We start from the raw sequence: 21,417 nt of genomic DNA on the forward strand, positions 1-21,417 counted from the left end.
GCTGTGTGAGGCCTGGCGTTGTCATGTTGGAACACTGCGTTGGCGTTGGCCATAACTGGAACGATGTGTGGCCGGAAGATCTGGTCAATGTAGCCCTGTGCATTCAGGTTGCCCTGCACGTGGACCAGGTCAGTTCTGCCAGTGTGTGAGATGGCTGCCCACACCATGACACTACCCCCGCCGAATCTGTCCACTTCCTGCACGCAGTTGCCGCCGCATAACGTTCACCACGACGCCTATACACGCGACATCTTCCATCATGACGTCGGAGCAGAAATCGGGACTCGTCACTGAACCACACCTGTCTCCATCGCAGTTGAGGCCATTGTCGATGAATCTGGCACCACTGCAGTCGGAGTCGACGGTGTTGTGGTGTTAAGATGACACCTCGAACTGGACGTCTGGCACGAATTCCTACCTCACGTAGGCGGTTCCGTACGGTTTGGTCGGATATCCTGCGCAAACCTGGTATTGCTGCGGCTGTGGAGGTGGCAGTAGTCAATCGTTCCCGAAGGTGGCGTACCCGGATGTAGCGGTCCTGCCCGGGGGTAGTGACCCGTGGTCGACCGGATCTAGGGAGGTCACGTGTTGATCCATGTTGCTGGTAACGGTCCCACAGTCTGGAGATGGTGCTTGGGGACACATGGAATGCCCTGGCAACGGCCGTTCTGGATTCGCCTGCGTCTAGTCGGCCGATGGCATTGTTTCTCTGCGGTTCACTGAGACGTGGCATGTCCTGGATTGTCAACTGTCGGCCAGATACAGAGGCCAGGCAAGCGAACACCCTGCACTTTTATACTGTCGGTGTTCATGTTGCACGTGCAGACAACGCACGTGCAGTGGTGACATGGTTTGCACGTGGCTGCGTTTTTGCGAATATTCACATTTTGGAACTTTATTGTACAGTAGCTGCGTTTTATCGAATGTAACCGTGGGAATGTGTTTGGGACATGCAATGACCTTATATTCACAAAGCATGAACCGGTAGGAAACATAAAATCGGAGTTATAACCCATTTGTACCTTTTGCGTTTCTTTTTTTGAAGAGTATATATTAAAGCAGTCAGAAACATGTTTAATATACAGTCAGTAACATTTTATGCAGAAACATATATTTGTTATGTAATTACAATCATTAAAAAGTCTCTGTTGGTCGATACCATTGCAGCAAACTCAGGAATGTCCCTTTAAGACGATTTTCATGAACAAAATATAATTTAAAGACTCTTAGGAAATAAGTGCATTTTTGTGTAATTCCACTCTAGTGTATGCTATAGTTAAAAAAAAAAAAAAAACTTGACCCCAAAAATAGGGGGGGGGGGGCGGGCCCCTTGGGCCCCCCACTAAATCAGCGCCTGGTTAGTGAGAGACAAGAGGGTGTAGTGGTCTTACACCTACCCACTGAGTCGTTAAAACTAGCTCTGAGTGGGAGTCGGTACCGGGCTGCGAACCCTGTACCTACCAGCCTTATGTCCGATGGCTTAACCACGACACCACGGAGGCTGGTATATACCACGATCACTGGAGCACATCGATTAATTAATCATCGGCTATTGGATGTCAAACATTTGGTAATTCTGACTTTTATATATGCACTTTCCCACAGACAGGAAAGCACATACCATGGCCTTTGTCCAGTTATGGTGCACTGGGTGGAACGAGAAAAAACCAAATCGGTTGAATGGATCCACCGAGGTGGCGATTCTTTTAAACGATTTTGTAATTAAAAAACACAAACATGTTTTATGCCATTAAGGAGCATAAGGAGACAGAATTAGAAAAACAACAACAAAAAAACCCCAATAAAAACCCCACCCACATAACCCCCCCCCAACCCCCCCCCCGACCTCAAGAAACAAAAACAAAACAAACAACAAACCCAGACCAAAAAAAAAAAAAAAACCCACCCAGATCGCCCCCCCCCCCCCCCCCCCCCCCCCCCCCCCCCCCAAAAAAACCCAAAAAAAAACACAACAAAAAACAACCCCAACAAACCGCAACAAAATGTTTTTATCTAACTTTTGTCATGTATGATGTCCCAGTACAACGTGTATATATATATATACTAATTTATAATAAACACATGGCTATACAAATGCACCGAAGGAAGGAAATGTTTTATTTAACGACACACTCAACACATTTTATATACGGTTATATGGCGTCAGACATATGGTTAAGGACTACACAAATATATGAGAGAGGAAACCTGCTGTCGCCACTTCATGGGCTACTATTTTCGATTAGCAGCAAGGGATCTTTTATATGCACCATCAACACAGACAGGATAGTACATAACACGACCTTTGGTACACCAGTTGTGGAACACTGGCTCGAACGAGAAATAGCCCAATGGGGCGACCGACGGGGATGGATCCCAGACCGACCACGTATCAAGCGAACGCTTTATCATTGGCCGACGTCCCGCCTCTACAAATGCACGGGGACGGGACGTTGTCCAGGCTCGCCTAATGCGCAGTCGGTCTGGGATCAACTCCCATCGGTGGACCCTTTGGGCTGTTTCTCGTTCCAACCAGTACACCACGACTGGTTTATCAAAGGTAGGCACGGCAGAAGTAAGTAGACATGGTGGGGTGGGGGGGGGGGGGGGGGGGGGGGGGGGCTGACAGTTCGAGGGCGCAAAGCAAAGTTCAGGGGTTTCGGGGGTATGCTTCCCGTAAACATTTGAACACTAAAGTAAAATTAATATCTGCCTTCAGATTTACTACCAATAATATTTTTTATTCAAAAAGGCCGTGGTATGTGTTATCCTGTCTGCATGGCCGTACCCTGATCAAAATCCGGGGGTGGGGGGCACTACCGTTTATAAACAAATGAAACAATATACAAATTAAACTCTGACGTGTATGCTATTTTCTGGAGTAAAAAAAGAAAGAAAGTGAGATTCTCGTGAGGGGGGGGGGGGGGGGGGGGGGGGGGGGTGGGGGGGGGGGGGGGGGGGGGCAACTGGAAAAATGCAGCGGGTTTCCACTCGAGAACTGTAAAAACATACCAAAAGTCTGACATCCAATAAGCCGAGGATTAATAATCAATGCACTCTAGTGGTGTCGTTAAACAAAACAAACGTTTATGCATAGAAATTAAAATAAAATGTATTATGTAAAAAATTTTTTATGCAGACCAGATATTCAGAAGAAAAACAAAACGACATCCAACTTAAAAAAAAAAGGGGGGGGGGGGGGGGGGGGAATAAAAAAATTACCCCACCCCCAAAAAACAATTCCGTGTAAATTTAATAATTTATTATAAACACATGGATATAGAAATACACAGAAATCAAACTAAAATGTATCTACCGGAATGTCAAAACTACGCTATAATGCTTAAAGGGACAGACCCTAGTTTCAGTCCGTTAAATTTAGTTAATCTACAAGCCTGCAACACACATTTGGATATGGTTATAACTAACAGAGAGAAGCTAAAACAGGGAAATACCGTCAAAAATAACTAGAGCGTGTATCATTAACCATTACTAATTAGACGAACGTGCGTTTTTGAAAACTAGGGTACGTCGCTTTAACATGATGGAGATAACAATAAAAATAGATAAATGAAGACTAGTAATTCACAGAAACACCCAAAATAACAAACGTGCTCTATAGCAAAACATTTAACGACAAAAATAAGAAATAGAAATCCACCAACAAACAACCAGAGAAGAACCAAAAAGCAAGAAAAGATAAAAAAAAAAAAAAAAAAAAAAGAAAAGAAAAAGAGAAACAAATAACAATAATTATGTACAATGAAATTTTCTTGATTTTTTAACTGGATTTTGAATCTGCTGGGAATCCTTCTATGCGGTATTTAATACAACCGATAAATAAGCATGGTCATCCTCGAAATATCTCCGATTAGTGTTCCAAAAATACACTGTAAAACGTGATTGCAAAAAACGTGTTAATTCATCACTGCGTGACAACAGCATATTGTATAAATTGTGTGAGATTTGAATGCAAGGATAAACCAGAGCCCTTCCTGTGTGTTTTGTACGTTTTCTTTAAATATTCGTTCATTAAATTAATAACGGCTTGATTTGATATAACAAAATATTGATTTCCAGAATTGAATACAAATTGTGACAGTACTTTGAACATCAATTCGAATATTTCTCATACTCTCTTTATTTCTCTTTTAAGTCTCTCTTTCTCCTAGAGAGGAAACCCGCTACATTTTTCCATTAGTAGGATGGGATCTTTTATATGCACTATCCGACAGACAGGATAGCACACAATACAGCCTTTGATATACTAGTCGTGGTGCACTGGCTGGAACGAGAAATATAGGTCGGCTATTATTATATCCTAGCTATGCTATTATGCTATGCTATGCTATTATGCTATGCTAGTATGCTATGCTATGCTATTATGCTATGCTATTATGTTATGCTATGCTATGCTATGCTATGTTGTTATGCTATGCTATTATGCTATGCTATGCTATTATGCTATGCTATGCTATTATGCTATGCTATTATGCTATGCTATGCTATTATGCTATGCTATGCTATGCTATGCTATGCACTGCTTTGCTATGCTATGCTTTGCACTACTTTGCTATGCTATGCTATGCACTGCTTTGCTATGCTATGCTATGCTATGCTTTGCACTGCTTTGCAATGCTATGCTATGCTATGCTGTGTTATGCTATGCAATGGTAATGCTATGCTATGCTATGCTTTGCTATGCTATTCTATGCTATGCACTGCTATGCTATGCAATGCTATGTTATACTATGCACTGCTATGCTATGCAATGCTATGTTATACTATGCTATGCTATGCAATGACAATGCTATGCTATGCTATGCTATGCTATGCTATGCTATGCTATGCACTGATATGCACTGCTATGCTATACTATGCTATGCTGTGCTATGCTATGCTATGTAATGATATACTATGTTATAGTTGTTTCTTTGATTATATCCTCTTCAAAAAAGTAGGGGAACCTGAAATATTAATGTTAATATCAACTTTTAGACCGAACATACCGCAGACATCCTAGTAAAGAACGTTCAGGTCTGTTTATCAACACACCGAAACACATTCCATAGTTTGCACGTGTATCACGCAGTTGCCCCGTGCACGTGTGTGGGGTGTCATTCTCGATTTTGACAATTTCCAGGAAGGTCGATTAATCACTGTGGAACATTATTTCTGTCAATCTTTTTCATTCTGTTGATCATACAGTTGTTATTGTTTTGTTTTTAAGTCATTTTTCGATTTTTTCAAGTTTCGATGCGGCGTAAAACAATGTCAACTTTCAAATTTCACGTCTGACGCCAATCATCCTTCAAGATCTTTGGTGGTCATAACACCTACTGTAATACTGAACTACCGGTTGTAATGTTTGCCCAATTAATTCACTATTATCATATGACCATTCCCCACAGCTAATATACCTTACAATTTTGACAATTGTAAATTCTTATTAGAGTTCCCCTACTTTTTTTGAAGAGTATATATACGATGCGATCTTAGAACTGTTATATTGACCTAATAATTACAATGGCAATAATAAAATAATTATGTTTTTATAACGTTGGTCTTGCGTGTTTACTGCTATATTGAAAATAACCTACATTGCTAAAACTGCTTTAATAATTACCGTAGCACGGTTTGTATGAATTTCTTTCCATAAAACCTTTTACTTGGTGCTGTTATAAAAAAAAGGTGATGTATTAAGAAAATTACTATAATAATGGTCTAAACACAAACTAAATACTTTTTTTGTGTTATTTAATTTATATACACTGTGAATTTGCACTTGCACTACATGTTACTGCGTCAATAACTTAAGCTTTTCTATTTTAATACGTGTTGTTGCCTCGCTATAAATGGGTATTCTTAAAAGGTTATCCGGAATGTTGATCGACGGGTTTCACTGCAAAGTTCCCATGACATTTTTGTTTCATAGAAACAACATAATAATAAGAAAAAGACGAATACGGCGATGCTTATCGTCTGGTTTCATTCGTTTCACATTCGTTCATGTGGACATACCTGGATGTAAAATGAAGAATTAATAAAATATAATAATAATAATAATTTTAAAAAAACCCCACCCCAAAACCCTAGACATAACACGGAATCATCGTACTTTTCCTGAAACATTCGTTAGAGAGTGGTGGATTGCATTTTGTCAATGAATTGTATCAGGCCCTATTTTATAAAATGTATGTGGGATGGTGCATATAAAAGATCCCTTGCTACTAGTTGAAAACTGTAGCGGGTTTCCTCTCTATTGTTGTGTCAAAATGACCATATGTTTGAGACCCAACAGCCAATGATTAATAAAAACAATGTGCTAACATATCTATCTTCTTTTGTTATCTTTTCACAAATTTAAATGAAGGAACAGAAGTCACAAATTGGTGATGTAGTTTCTATTGTCCTTTCCAACATGAAAAACAATTAGCAAGTTAACAACATGGTGATACAGATAATTAATCTCTCTCTCTCTCTCTCTCTCTCTCTCTCTCTCTCTCTCTCTCTCTCTCTCTCTCTCTCTCTCTCTCTCTATATATATATATATATATATATATATATATAATGTGTGTGAGTATGTATGTACGTACGTACCTATCTGTCTGTCTATCTATCTATCTATCTATGTATCTATGTATGTATTGATGTATGTATGTATGTATGTATGTATGTATGTATGTATGTATGTATGTATTTAAGTATGTATGTATGATATAGATATAGATCGATATCGATATATATATATATATATATATATATATATATATATATATATATATATATATATATATATATCGATATTGATGTATGTATGTATGTATGTATGTATGTATGTATTTAAGTATGTATGTATGATATATATATATATATCGATATCGATCTATATCATTACATACATACTTAAATACATACATACATACATACATACATACATCAATATCGATATATATATATATATATATATATATATATATATATATATATATATATATATATATATATATATATATTAATATCGATCTATATCTATATCATACATAGCATAGCATAGCATAGCAAAGCAGTGCATAGCATAGCATAGCATAGCATAGCATAGCATACTAGCATAGCATAATAGCATAATAGCATAGCATAATAGCATAGCATAGCATACTATGATGTATGTATGTATGTATGTATGTATGTATTTAAGTATGTATGTATGATATAGATATAGATCGATATCGATATATATATATATATATATATATATATATATTTAAGTATTTAAGTATGTATGTATGATATAGATATAGATCGATATCGATATATATATATATATATATATATATATATATATATATATATATATCGATCTATATCTATATCATACATACATACTTAAATACATACATACATACATACATACATACATACATACATCAATACATACATAGATACATAGATAGATAGATAGATAGACAGACAGATAGGTACGTACGTACATACATACCTACACACACACACACACACACACATATATATATATATATATATATATATATATATATATAGATATATATATATATATATATATATATATATATATATATATATATATATATATATATATATATGCTCGAAGGGAATAACCTGCAGTGTCCAATTTACCTTGCTATATTACACTGAAGCATATATTAAACATTAATGAGAAGAACCTTTTTTTTTTCTTTGCAATACTCGGATTAACTTAACAGACGTCGGGTGTTTTTTACCTTCCTTTTATAAATAAGTAAATGCGCCTTTGCCCTAGTGAGAAACATAATAAACATTCCATTAAATGTTTAAAATATTAAGAATAAAAACAGGAGTCATTTCTTTTCTGCCTGCTTTCGTGTCTCCAGCAAAACCGACTGAATGCTCATGTTCCTGACGTGGCCAATGTTAAGGGAATAAATTCAATTCAAACATATATTAAATGTTAATAGCAAGTATTTTCGCTTTGTGTGATACTGTGATCAAATTGTTCTTGTCAGAAGAACATACATACTTCGTTAAATCATGACATCGAGTGGAAGGGAACCAGCTTTGCTCAACATTATTCAGTTATACTTCACACTCTATCAAACAATTTTGACCAATGCCTATTTCCAGTCCACCTACGTTCGAAAACATGACCACGTTGTGACACAGGGTAGAGAAAAGCACAACACCGCCGGCGTTTCAGTGCAAGGACTGATGGACTGTGCTGTGTACGCGACGTCAACTGGTGGGTTGGTGTTTTACTACGACGAGAAGACAAAGAGCTGCAGGACATTTCTCAAAGAACCGAAATCTCCAGTGAAGATCTCTACAGATTACTGGATTGACATCGCCAAGAAGAGGAATCGAGAAAACACCACAGATACAAAAAGAACCAGAGGTAAATCAAACATTGATGGTAAAGGCTGTATTAAGTTTATTTATTGCTATCTCACTGATAGTGCTTTAGAAGAGTATTTCTTTGCTGTAATTATGGATACAGAGAATACTATACGAGAGGCCGCTGAATATTATATATCCTGAAACGAGTTGTAAGATAAGTGGTATTTAACGGACACAAATTTATTATTCTCATTCTTACATATAAAAAAACCCCAACCCGCCACTCTCCCCCACCTCTCCAAAAAATACACACACCTGAAAAAAAGTATAATAAATTTAAACGTCTGTTTAAACTAAAACCTATTTGCAGAATTCGTGCTCACAGAGCACAATTTCGGTAGTGATTATATTAATGATCTACACCGGCAGTCGCAAACAATGTCGTAATTTTGAAGCCCTTAATTTTTGCATTTGCCACAGTTTGACACCAAATAGCCGATGTATTTTTCGTGCTGAGCTGTCGTTAAACATTCCTTCCTTCCTTTCTTTATTAATTCATTTCTAAGCCAGTCAATCTCTTTTTTTCATTACGACTCGTGGTGCACTGGTTCGGAACGAGAAATAGCCCAACAGGCCTCTAGTTAATGTGCAGCAGTAGTAACAAACCTGTATAGAAACCTTTGACCTTTGACCTTGACCTACTTTCCCATGCATGCCGGATGTAAGCAGTTAGCCATTCAACATCCAGCGCGGTAAAATTAAGCACACTACCTCGCGTCGGTCGAGAACTTAGAAGTGGTAATTTAAAGTTTGTTTTATTTAACGACACCACTAGAGCACATTGATTTATTAATCATCGGCTACTGGATGTCAAACATAATTTTGACAGTTTTAGAGAGAAAACCCGCTAAACTTTCCCATTAGTAGCAAGGGATCTTTTATTATATACTTACAGACAGTAAAGCACATACCACGGCCTTTGTCCAGTTGTGGTGCACTGGTTGAAATGAGAAAAACCCAGTCAGTTGAGTGGATCAACAGAGGTGGTTCGATGCTGCGACGCAAGCATCTCAAGCGAGCACTCAACCGACTGAGCTACCGGTCTGAGCCGAGTAGGATCCAGACCAAGCGGGACTAGGGCTATGGGCGTTGTTCCTCTAAGTAGGCGAAGGCCGGGTCAGTAAGACGGGGCCGGGCCAGTAAGACGGGGCCGGGCCAGTAGGACGTTGCACACGGCACAGCAGCCAGTCTAAGTAGGTCAGGGCCGGATCAGTAGGTCAATCTAAGTAGGTCAGGACAGGGACAGTAGTCATGGTCACGTGTCAAAGTCATCACGGTCAAGGTCACTTGAAAGTAAGTCAAGGTCAAATGTCATGATTCTATACAGGCCTTGCTACTACTTGCAGCCACCAGTCTCAGGGGTGTCGTGGTTAAGCCATCAGAAATAAGGCTGGTAGGTACTGGGTTCGCAACCCGGTACCGGCTCCCATCCAGCGAGTTTCAATGACTCAGTGGGTAGGTATAAGACCACTACACTCTTCTTTCTCACTAACCACTAACAACTAACACATTGTCTCGGACAGATAACTGAGGTATGTACCCAGAACAACGTGCTTGAAACTTAAGGATATAAGCACGAAAATAAGCTGAAATAAATAATAATAAAATAATGTGCAGCCGATTGTGCATGGAATGAAATTGAACGGTGGAGCCAGGACCAAGTTAAACACACAAAATTTGATAAACTGACAGGTTTGTTTTAAATCATAAACAACAAAACAACCCACAATACTATTTGCAAATTGGCTCATTATTAATGTGAACTATTATAATGTTATAAATAGTAAAATGCAAACACAGATACCTAACGTATATGCTCTTTGAAATTTAATCAATGTGCTCTAGTGGTGTGGTTAAATTTTTAACTTTGAAATTTAAAAAATATATATAATACAAATTGAAAAACATAGACTGTACAAAAGCTGTCAATTCAAAGAATATCAGAAGCAGGCACCTTGATCCAAATTCCTATAAATAAGTACAAGTATGTCAATATAGTGTTCTAGACATATTTATAACAACACAGACTGCACTAATTTCTATCTCTAAGACTATTCTCTTTCGTCCTTTCTTTCTTTCTTTCTTTCTCTCTCATTTTTCTTTTTCCCCCGATTTTTTAACTCCTTTTCTTTTAAATCCAGTTTTATACGTTCATAGGTCATGTTGTAATATGATATAATTACCATATAATTTGCGCCCGATTCTCTTGTTCGTTGCCCAGTGGTAAATCGCTCGCTTGATGCGCTGTCGGTTTGAGATCGATCCCTGTCAGTGAGCCCATTAGGCTATTTCTGGCTCCAGCCAGTGCACCACGACTGGTATATCAAAGGACGTGGTATGTGCTATCCTGTCCATGGGATGGTGCATATAAAAGATCCCTTGCTGCTAACCGAAAAAGAGTAGCCCACGAAGTGCCGACAGCGGGTTTCCACCCTCAATATCTGTGTGGTCCTTGACCATATGTCCAACACCATATATCCGTAAATAAAATGTGTTGAGTGCATCGTTAATTAAAAACATTTCCTTTTCCTTTTTTTTTTTATTTCCACTTTTATACATTCATAGGTCATGTATTATAGTACAGTAAAGTACTCTTATAACGAACCGGAAGGGACCATGATAGTTAGTTCGTTATAGCAGTAGTTAGTTGTACACATTTGCATAAGTTGGTTATTAATGTATATATATAATGGAGAAAAAACGGAACTTTACGATTAGTTCGTTCTATGCAGTAGTTCCTTGTACACATTTGCATAAGTTGGTTATTAATGTATATAATGGCGAAAAAACGGAACTTTACGATTAGTTCGTTCTATGCAGTAGTTCCTTGTAGGCATTTGCGTTATAAGTTGGTTATTACTGTACTTTAGAATATGCTATAAAACCACGGAACTTTGCCCGATTAGTTCGTTCAAAACTGCAGTAGTTCCTTGTACACATTTGCATAAGTTGGTTATTAATGTATATAATGGCGAAAAAACGGAACTTTACGATTAGTTCGTTCTATGCAGTAGTTCGTTCTAGGCATGTTCGTTATAAGTGTACTTTACTGTACTTTCAGAATATGCTATAATTACCACATATCTTGTGCCCGATTCTTTTGTTCGTTGTACAATAAAATATGTTTTCTATCAACCATATATTTCTATATTATTCATATTTTATAGAATCTTTCGTCATAACGGGAGCGGGACGTAGCCCAGTGGTAAAGCACTCGCTTGATGCGCGGTCGGTTTTGGGGTCGATTTCCCATCGGTAGACCCATTGGGCTATTTCTCGTTCCAGCCAGTGCACCAAGACTAGTCTATGAAATGCCGTGGTATGTGCTATCCTGTCTTTGGTATGGTGCATATATAAAATACTTTGCTACAAATGGAAAAATGTAGCCTGTTTTCTCTCTAAGACTATATGTCTAAATTACCAAACGTTTGACATCCAATAGCCAATGAGTAATAAATCAACGTCCGCTATCTAGTTGTGTCGTTAAACAAAACAAAGAAACTGTTTTATCATAACGTGATATCAGGGCCCCATTCCCGATACTATCAGGAGTAATATCTGGTGTCGCCAACAGTGAAAGTAGGTCGCAGTGACCTATTGAGGATGTATGACAACCCAATCAACTATATGACTCGTGCTTATATTCATTGAAAGTTCAAGCACGACTGTCTTGGTCACATTCTCCGATGTGGATGTGTCCAATATGGGGGGTGGGTGGGGGGTGGGGGGGGGGGTGGTAGGGGAGAGATACGACCCGCCTCAAACTGTTCCTACATGTAAGGTTCTGCATGCATCGCTATCCAAGATATTGTCCGGAATAGAAATCTTAAAAGCGCAGAACCTAGTTTCAGCTCATGAAAATAGACACTTTAAGTTTAGTTAAGCTACAAACCTGCAACAGATTTGGATACGGTTATAACATGTAGAAGCTAAAGTGGTGTTTAAACAGGGAAATGCCGTCGAGAAATAGACTAGGGCTTGTCTCGATGACCAGTACTTCTCAGACGAATATGCGATTTTTGGTGGGGTTTTTTTTAAGAATTATGAAAGATGCATTTTGGAGTTTACAAAACCCTGGAGGACCAGAGCCACATAAAGTGTACGAAAATGAATATTCTATAAATAATTAAATATAAGTACATCTAATTTAAATTATCAAAAACGGTTTTAATAGTGAAAAATATATCTTGTAGCGTGTAAAAACTAGTGTCTGTCACTTTAACAGATGGACGGACCATCATACGACCTGTCGATGACGAGTGTGTAAAAAGGCGAATGGTTTTGAGCCTCCAGTTGGGCGTGGGTTACACTTTTTATTGAAAATGAAAAATGTCGATCAACATTTTTCATTTGGGGATGCACACTTTTAGGAGGGGGGAGGGGGTGGTCAAAAGTGTACTCTTTGTACACTTGTGAAAATGTTGAAAATTATGGACGGTCCCTTGAAGTTTGTTTTGTTTAACGACACCACTGGAGCACATTGGTTAATTAATCATTGGCTATTTGTGTATTTGATCAAACTCACGAAACTTAAGCCCACGAAAATAAAGTGTTTCATACTAAATGGAGTGCTGTGATGTTTGTTTTTGTTCGTTTTTAATTAAGCTAAATGTTCCATCGATGGAGATCAGCTTACCTTTACGTGGACGAGCGATGGTCGATGCTACACTATGTCTAGAGAAACGGATCGCTTGAGTCAAAGTGAGGCGAAGCAACACTGCAAGAATGCTTACAATGGAACCTTGGCAATCCTTTCAAATTCACAACGCTTCGCTGACATGCGCAATTGCGTTATGAAACGCAATAAAGGTCAGTTGATTTGTTTTTGCTTTGTTTTGTTTTTCTTTAATTTTTTGTTTTTTTTGAAGCAGTTTGTTTTAATTTACCGTGCTATTTATTTTCTTTCTTTCATTTATATAGTGTTTAGTTTTGTCATTTTGAGTACTAGTATAGTAGAAGTGATACACATTTGCAGAATTAAACAACAACAACCATAGGCGTACGGCTCCCATATATATATATATACTCTTCAAAAGAAGAAACGCAAAACCACATTGTCGTAACATTTGGAGAATTGATTTAATTATTGAATGGTGAGTCCGATAATTACCAAATGTTGCAGGATTGTTCACAGTTCACTCTAGTCCATTGTAAGTGATAGGACACACCACCAAGGTCAAGGTCATCTGGAGTCAATACCGGGTGTGGCCTCCGCGTGTGTTGACAACTGCCTGGCACCGCCTGCCCATTGAAGCAACCAGAGTACGGATGACGTCCCGGGGGATGGTGGCCCACTCGGCCTGCAAGGCTGCTGCCAGCTCGGGCAGGGTCTGGGGCTGTGGTTGTCGCTGTCGGAGGCGTCGGTCCAACTCGTCCCATAGATTCTCAATTGGGTTCAAATCCGGTGATATCGATGGCCAAAGAAGGACATTAATGTTGTTGTTCTGTAGGAAAGCCGTTGTGAGACGTGCTGTGTGAGGCCTGGCGTTGTCATGTTGGAACACTGCGTTGGCGTTGGCCATAACTGGAACGATGTGTGGCCGGAGGATCTGGTCATTGTAGCCCTGTGCATTCAGGTTGCCCTGCACGTGGACCAGGTCAGTTCTGCCAGTGTGTGAGATGGCTGCCCACACCATGACACTACCTCCGCCGAATCTGTCCACTTCCTGCACGCAGTTTGCCGCATAACGTTCACCACGACGCCTATACACGCGACATCTTCCATCATGACGTCGGAGCAGAAATCGGGACTCGTCACTGAACCACACCTGTCTCCATCGCAGTTGAGGCCATTGTCGATGAATCTGGCACCACTGCAGTCGGAGTCGACGGTGTTGTGGTGTTAAGATGACACCTCGAACTGGACGTCTGGCACGAATTCCTACCTCACGTAGGCGGTTCCGTACGGTCTGGTCGGATATCCTGCGCAAACCTGGTATTGCTGCGGCTGTGGAGGTGGCAGTAGTCAATCGTTCCCGAAGGTGGCGTACCCGGATGTAGCGGTCCTGCCCGGGGGTAGTGACCCGTGGTCGACCGGATCTAGGGAGGTCACGTGTTGATCCATGTTGCTGGTAACGGTCCCACAGTCTGGAGATGGTGCTTGGGGACACATGGAATGCCCTGGCAACGGCCGTTCTGGATTCGCCTGCGTCTAGTCGGCCGATGGCATTGTTTCTCTGCGGTTCACTGAGACGTGGCATGTCCTGGATTGTCAACTGTCGGCCAGATACAGAGGCCAGGCAAGCGAACACCCTGCACTTTTATACTGTCGGTGTTCATGTTGCACGTGCAGACAACGCACGTGCAGTGGTGACATGGTTTGCACGTGGCTGCGTTTTTGCGAATATTCACATTTTGGAACTTTATTGTACAGTAGCTGCGTTTTATCGAATGTAACCGTGGGAATGTGTTTGGGACATGCAATGACCTTATATTCACAAAGCATGAACCGGTAGGAAACATAAAATCGGAGTTATAACCCATTTGTACCCTTTTGCGTTTCTTTTTTTGAAGAGTATATATATATATATATATATATATATATATATATATATATATATATATATATATATATATATATATACTGAAGGCCAAAAGAAACTTTACCATAGTTTTAAATCACTCTGGTGTAAAAACAACAAAAGATAGTCGCATAAGGTAAAATATATTGACTAGATCAATATGTCAACATTAACATAACTAAAAATGAGTGTCATTCAGCATCTGATAATGACGTCACATTTTCCCAAATCGAGGTGGTGTACACAAATCGAGCTTTCAACTTCATGGACGACATGCAAAGCATACAGACAATCATTCAAGTCCAATAACAAGTCACATTAATAGCGTGTGTGACCACCCCTTGCCCCAATACATGCAATAATTCTCCGACGCATAGAAAAAAATCAGTTGTCTGATGAGGTCACGTGGGACGCGTTGCCATTCGTCTTGAAGGGCCTGGATCAGTTCCTGTTGGTTGGCTGGAGGGTGTGTTCGTTGTCGAACACGGCGATCCAAAACATCCCAGAGGTGTTCTATGGGGGGACATGTCTGGGGAGCGTGCAGGCCACGGCAATACGTTTACGTTGTTGGCTCTAAGGAAGTTCTGTACGATTCTGGCTGTATGAGGTCTGGCGTTGTCTTGCTGAAAAATGACACCACGTGGCTGCCGTTGGAGAAATGGTATTGCAGTTGGACGTAGAATGTCATCTCTGTAACGTTGAGCTGTCAAGTTTCCGTGAACGATGACCAATGGTGTCCTTTCCTGTGCACAGATACCTCCCCACACCATGACACTCCCTCCACCATATGGCACGACCTCCTGAACGCAAGAAGCCGCCAATCGTTCTCCCCTACGACGGTACACACGCTGTCTTCCATCAACTCGGAACAAACAGAACCGGCTTTCATCAGTGAAAAGAACCCGCAGCCAGTCACGTCGCTGCCAACGTCGTACAGTCCTAGCCCATGTCAATCTCAAACGACGATGTTGTGGTGTCAGTAAGTGTCCTCTATATGGTCTGTAAGCCCTTATTCCATGAGTCCTGAGTCGCCTGGCCACTGTCTGTCTACTAACCCTGTGACCTAAGGCATTTATTGCTGATGACGTCACCGTCAGGAAGCGATTTCGTAGATGCAAGGTACGCAAGTACCGGTCATCACGGGGCGAAGTCACCCTGGGTCTGCCTGTTCTTGGCCTGTCTGGTGTCTGCCCTGTTTGCCTGTAGCGTTGCATCAAGTTTGTAACAGTAACACGTGAACAACCGAAGGTTCTGGCGATGTGGGCATGAGTGGCTCCCATCTGTATCATACCCAGGGCTCTCTCGCGTTGTTCTGGTGTCAGTCGTGGCATTCCTATGGGTTTTTTTTTTTTAATCTGTGTGGATGTCTGACATGCCGTCTAAACCGTTTTTATACCCTTATTGCACGTGCAATTGCTGTTGTTCATAGTGCACGAGTTTTTCACTTTTCTGTGTGTTCCACCAAAAACGTGCAGTGGGCGGGTATAATTTTCTGCATACATTATTGTTGTGTTTGGGCTATGTGTTTTGGATTGAGTTACTTTTTAAAAACAATTCATTTTTTCTTAAATTCCAAATTGAAAATGGTAAAGTTTCTTTTGGCCTTCAGTATATATATATATATATATATATATAATGTTATATATATATATATATATATATATATATATATATAGCTAATGTTAAAGGAAATGGCGTAACATTTATAAAGTAGCCTATTTTTATTAATTAGTATTCACATCTGAAAAGTTTTCCATTTACAAACATAAATCCATCAACCTTTGCCTTAACAACAGGAGGACCTGGTTTTCTTTTAAGTTTATTCATCCATGGCAAAGTTAGACGCCATAAGAGATATTTTGTAAACTTCCATTGTTGAGTATATATATATATATATATATATATATATATATATATATATATATATATATATGTATGTATGTATGTATATATGGACGGTTTCCAGTGTACACTTGACATTGAAATGTTTTTTTTTATGACTATGAATGTAAACGTCAATTATAGAGTGTCACCTTAGTATGGTTGTTTTAATGTCAATAAACGTAGTACCGTGCCCTTGATTAATTTACATCTAGTTTGCAAAGTTACAAAATTCTAAAAGTATGTGATCTGAAAAATATCACATACTTAGTTTGCAAAGGACATGCTAGATAGTACATATACTATGCGTATACATATATATTAATCTTAATAAAGGCTAGAGCTGGGAAATCCATGATCTTTTGTTCTTTGCTTCGTTTCGTTTTATTTTCTTATTTAATTAATTGTGCTTTTTCTATTCTTCTATTGTTATTTTGAATTTATAATTTGAAATTTCCTCAGGATATAAATTTGATTTTGGACACAGCCACACTGTTTTGATAAATGACATTTATTGTATTAAGCTACATGCTTATTAGCACCTGACTTAGTAGAATGTCATTCATCTTGGACCCATTCAGACCACTCTTGATAAAATGGCATTCATTTTGGACACAGTCAGACCGTCTTGATAGAAGGACGTTCTGTTCGGACCCAGGCACGCCTCGCCCGAGAGCAGTATGACATGAATATATAGTATCTCCATTCCGGAACACAGTCAGACCAGTCTTGATAGAATGACATTAATTTTGGACCACGTCAGACCGCTCTTGATAGAATTTCATTCACTTTGGACCCAATGAGACCTCTCTTGATATAATATCATTCACTTTGACCTAGTGAGACCTGTCTTGATAGAATGACATTCATATTGGACCAAGTCAGACCACTCTTGGTAGAATGATATTAATGTTTTTGGACCGATTCAGACCGCTCTTGACATAATGACATTCATTTTAGACCCAATCAAAAAGTTCTTGATAGAAGGACGTTCTGTTCGGACCCAGGCACGCCTCGCCCGAGAGCAGTATGACATGAATATATAGGATCTCCATTTGTTAGGAACCGTTGTTCTATCCAGACTTTCATACCTGGTTTACTTGAATGGTTTTATGTTGTTTTATTTATTTGTTTGCAGAGTGGGTTAATTCTGATCTTACCATGATCACACGGTTGTGCTCAAACAGAGATGCGGGTGGAGTGGGTTAATTCTCATCCTAACATGATCATACAGTTGTCCTTAAACAGAGATGTAGCTAGAATGGATTCATTCCGATCCTAACATGATCATACAGTTGTCATCAAACAGAGATGCAGGTAGAATGGGTTCATTCTGGTCCTAACATGATCATACAGTTGTCTTCAAACAGAGATAGAGGTAGAGTGGGTTCATCTGATCCTAACATGATCACACAGTAGTCGGCAAACAGAGATGCATGTAGCGTGGATTACTTCTGATCGTAACATGATCACACAGTTGTCTTCAAACAGAGATGCAGGTAGAGTGGGTTTATTCTGGTCCTAACATGATTACAGAGCTGGCCTCAAACAAAGGTTGAGGTAGAGTCGGGTAATTTTGATCCTACCATGATCAAACGGTTGTATTTTGTTATTTGAAATTTTTGCGAGTTTTTGAAAATTTATTTTATATATTTAATCATTTATGAGTTTATAAGCAAAGATTTATTATTAGTATGTTCCCTACACTTTTCGGCTGGTGAACCTATTGTTTTTGCTGGGATTATTTATTTTTTAAAGCTGCCTATTTTGTCAATTTCTGAGAAAAGGTCTGGAGCGATTTCGTGAAACGTTTGTAGATAATTAAGTCCTTCTGGGGGATTAAATGCATAACAATATTTTGTGTATATGTTTTGTGTATTGGCCTTTATCAAGAATTATGTGAAATTATGTATTAATAAACACATTTTTCGGCCGTCTGTTTTGTCATTTTGTGAAAAACGTTCTGACACCATATGGCTGAAATTTGGTAGGTAATCGTGATTGTTTTATTAAAACATTGTGTTCATAGGTTATGTGTATTGGTCTCTATCGCAGATTTTCGTATTGTATGTCAAATTTCTGTAAAACAAATTTATAGGTAAAAATCTCTTGAAATTCTAAATTCATCTTCTACTGTCTGTCAACATAAAATCTACATAAAAGTGTTACAATATTGAGTTAATCCGCTGCTTGCTCCCGGGGAATTGGGATTTCTAATGTTATTATTAATAATTATTATATATATATATATATATATATATATATATATATATATATATATATATATATATATATATATATATTTATTTTTTTATTATTATTTTATTTTTTTTAAACGCCACACACATTTAACACGGAGACAAAGATTTTGTTGTTGTTTTATTTTGGACATCACAAACATGGATGATGATGAGATGAATGGTGAAGCCGCAGTATTTTCATTTCGGTATGGGTCAGTTGAGCTATCTCGTATCGCCCGAACCCGGGGTACACGGTAATCACCCCCATGTGGGGTCATACACTCGGGAGACACACCCATAATCGCACCCATAAAGTGGGTCAAACTCGGTGTATGTGGCCTTACACCTACTCATTGAGCCTAGCGGTGCACTCACTCTGGGTTGGAGCCGGTACTGGCATGAAAAATCCCCCCATTGCCGCAGGTGGGATACGAACCCAGTGCCTACCAGCCAAAAGTCCGATGGCATAACCACTACACCACTAAGGCCGGTACCTTATTAATAATTATTATCGAATATGATCGACGTGAAGGTGTTTAACGTTAAACATTGGATTGTTGTTTTATTAGAGCGGAATCTTTGACTACCATTTGGTAGGCAGAGATTGCGCAATATTTATATCGATTGGTCTCTGACGGATAAAGAGCGTTGATAACGGTCAAAATGTCCGTCTAGCTCTCTTGCCGTCAGAGAAGTCAGGCTAGTGACCTGACCTGTGATAGATGATTTCCGAACAATGACCTCATTTGTACTTTTTTTTTTTTTTAAAGTTAAGATGACCTTCTGGATTGGACTCTCTAAAAGGAACACCGGCTTTGTGTGGGATGACGGGACGCTGTTTGCCGAGGAGACTGCAGGACTGCAATGGAATAAGAAACAAGGAGAGAGCATGTGTGTCACCGTGAACAAATTCTTGAAGAAGTGGACGTTCAGAAGACAGGAAGCCTGCAGTGATCACTATCGGCCAATTTGTGAATATGCCAACTGTTAGGACAGGAAAGGAATAGTTTTTGTTCAACAACACACGTTTGCCGTGTGTTCGAAACTCTGTCCTGGTGCAGTGAACTTGTTTCTAAACTGTTTCACTACTCGTCGGGCATTGAAATAGCAGTTATTTACTAGCCCAATATTGAATATCACTAGCCAAAGGAGTGGGGTTACCATAATTTAGAAGCCCTGTGAGAACCGGCTCAGAGCCGTTCACCAAAACTGTTTGAAATATACAGCTGAAGTTACGACTGTTTCCGTGTCTAACACATAATACACTGCGAGGACACACGATTCGAGTTACTCATACGATAATTGCCGATTATGTCACGGTAACATAAAGATTCCATAGTTTGCTATGCAATCAGTTATTCTCGTGGCTCTTCTTGTATGAGGTTTCGTGTGGCATCGCCTTTAAGGTGTATTCTACCAAATGAAATCCCATAGACGACAATAGTAACACATGTGGCTGAAACTCCTACCTGCAGCGTATCAATCGACATAAACATCACGGATACTACCACCCCTCGCCCTTACAATGGATCAGAACAAAATGAGGGTCAATCCCTCATTTGATTGATAACGGGTAGCGGCTATGACTACCCTAGTTCCGCACAAAATTTGAGTACTTTTGTTTTTACAGGTACCCCATACATATTTCAAACACAAGGCTATTTGACACAGTGGTACTAGATGAAATAAAATTGTTTACATTTTTTTGCCCAGATGGAACTAATATTTTTCACGACCAACACACTGACAAATATCACCAATCACAGGATTTGTGGTGTTAACTTCTCTATCAAAAGTTGGTTGTACCTCGAATTTTGATCAAGCCGGAAATTATTTGGTTTAGTACTACCTTTAGGATCAAAAGGGCGACTCTGGGTCCTAGTCTGGGTCTGGCGAGTGCAGACAAGACAAGGTCTCCCAGGTCCTTGTTTTACGAAGCGATCTTAGTGTTAAGATCACCTTAAGTGCATGACTACCTAATGCGTTAAAAATTGTGATCTGATCGCTTCGTAAAATGTTATTTTGTTGTCTGTAACTGTCAAGTTTTATCAGCATATATTAACTGCGTTTATATCTTTAATTTGATTTTTTTTACATAAAAGCCAGCAGTAATTATGATAGTTCCAAATTTGTCAACACACACACACACACACACACACACACACACACACACACGTGTGTGTGTGTGTGTGTTTGTGTATGTATGTATGTATGTATGTATGTATATATATATATATATATATATATATATATATATATATATATATATATATATATATATATATATATATATAGCTTTCCAAATGTGTTAATATGGTGCATTTAAAAGATGCGTTGCTACCAATGGAAACAGGTTGCCGGTTTGC

The 21,417-nt window shown here is 39.1% G+C and overlaps 1 protein-coding gene across 1 annotated transcript; it reads left to right on the forward strand.

The window, feature by feature from the left end:
* The first annotated feature begins 13,018 nt into the window (after positions 1 to 13,018).
* Positions 13,019 to 21,146, forward strand: LOC121385741. The gene is made up of 2 exons (XM_041516510.1): positions 13,019 to 13,218; positions 19,822 to 21,146. Exons 1-2 carry the CDS (start codon positions 13,080 to 13,082, stop codon positions 20,040 to 20,042), a joined length of 360 nt encoding a protein of 119 aa, XP_041372444.1. The 5' UTR covers positions 13,019 to 13,079; the 3' UTR covers positions 20,043 to 21,146.
* Positions 21,147 to 21,417: the final 271 nt, after the last annotated feature.

Source organism: Gigantopelta aegis, chromosome 12 (assembly GCF_016097555.1).
Source record: "Gigantopelta aegis isolate Gae_Host chromosome 12, Gae_host_genome, whole genome shotgun sequence".
NCBI classification, from domain to species: domain Eukaryota; kingdom Metazoa; phylum Mollusca; class Gastropoda; order Neomphalida; family Peltospiridae; genus Gigantopelta; species Gigantopelta aegis.

Coding starts and splice junctions, on each gene's coding strand:
- LOC121385741 (XM_041516510.1), top strand. CDS start 13,080: ATGTCTAGAGAAACGGATCGCTTGAGTCAAAGTGAGGCGAAGCAACAC. Junction 13,219..19,821: donor CGTTATGAAACGCAATAAAG/GTCAGTTGATTT, acceptor TTTTTTTTAAAG/TTAAGATGACCTTCTGGATT.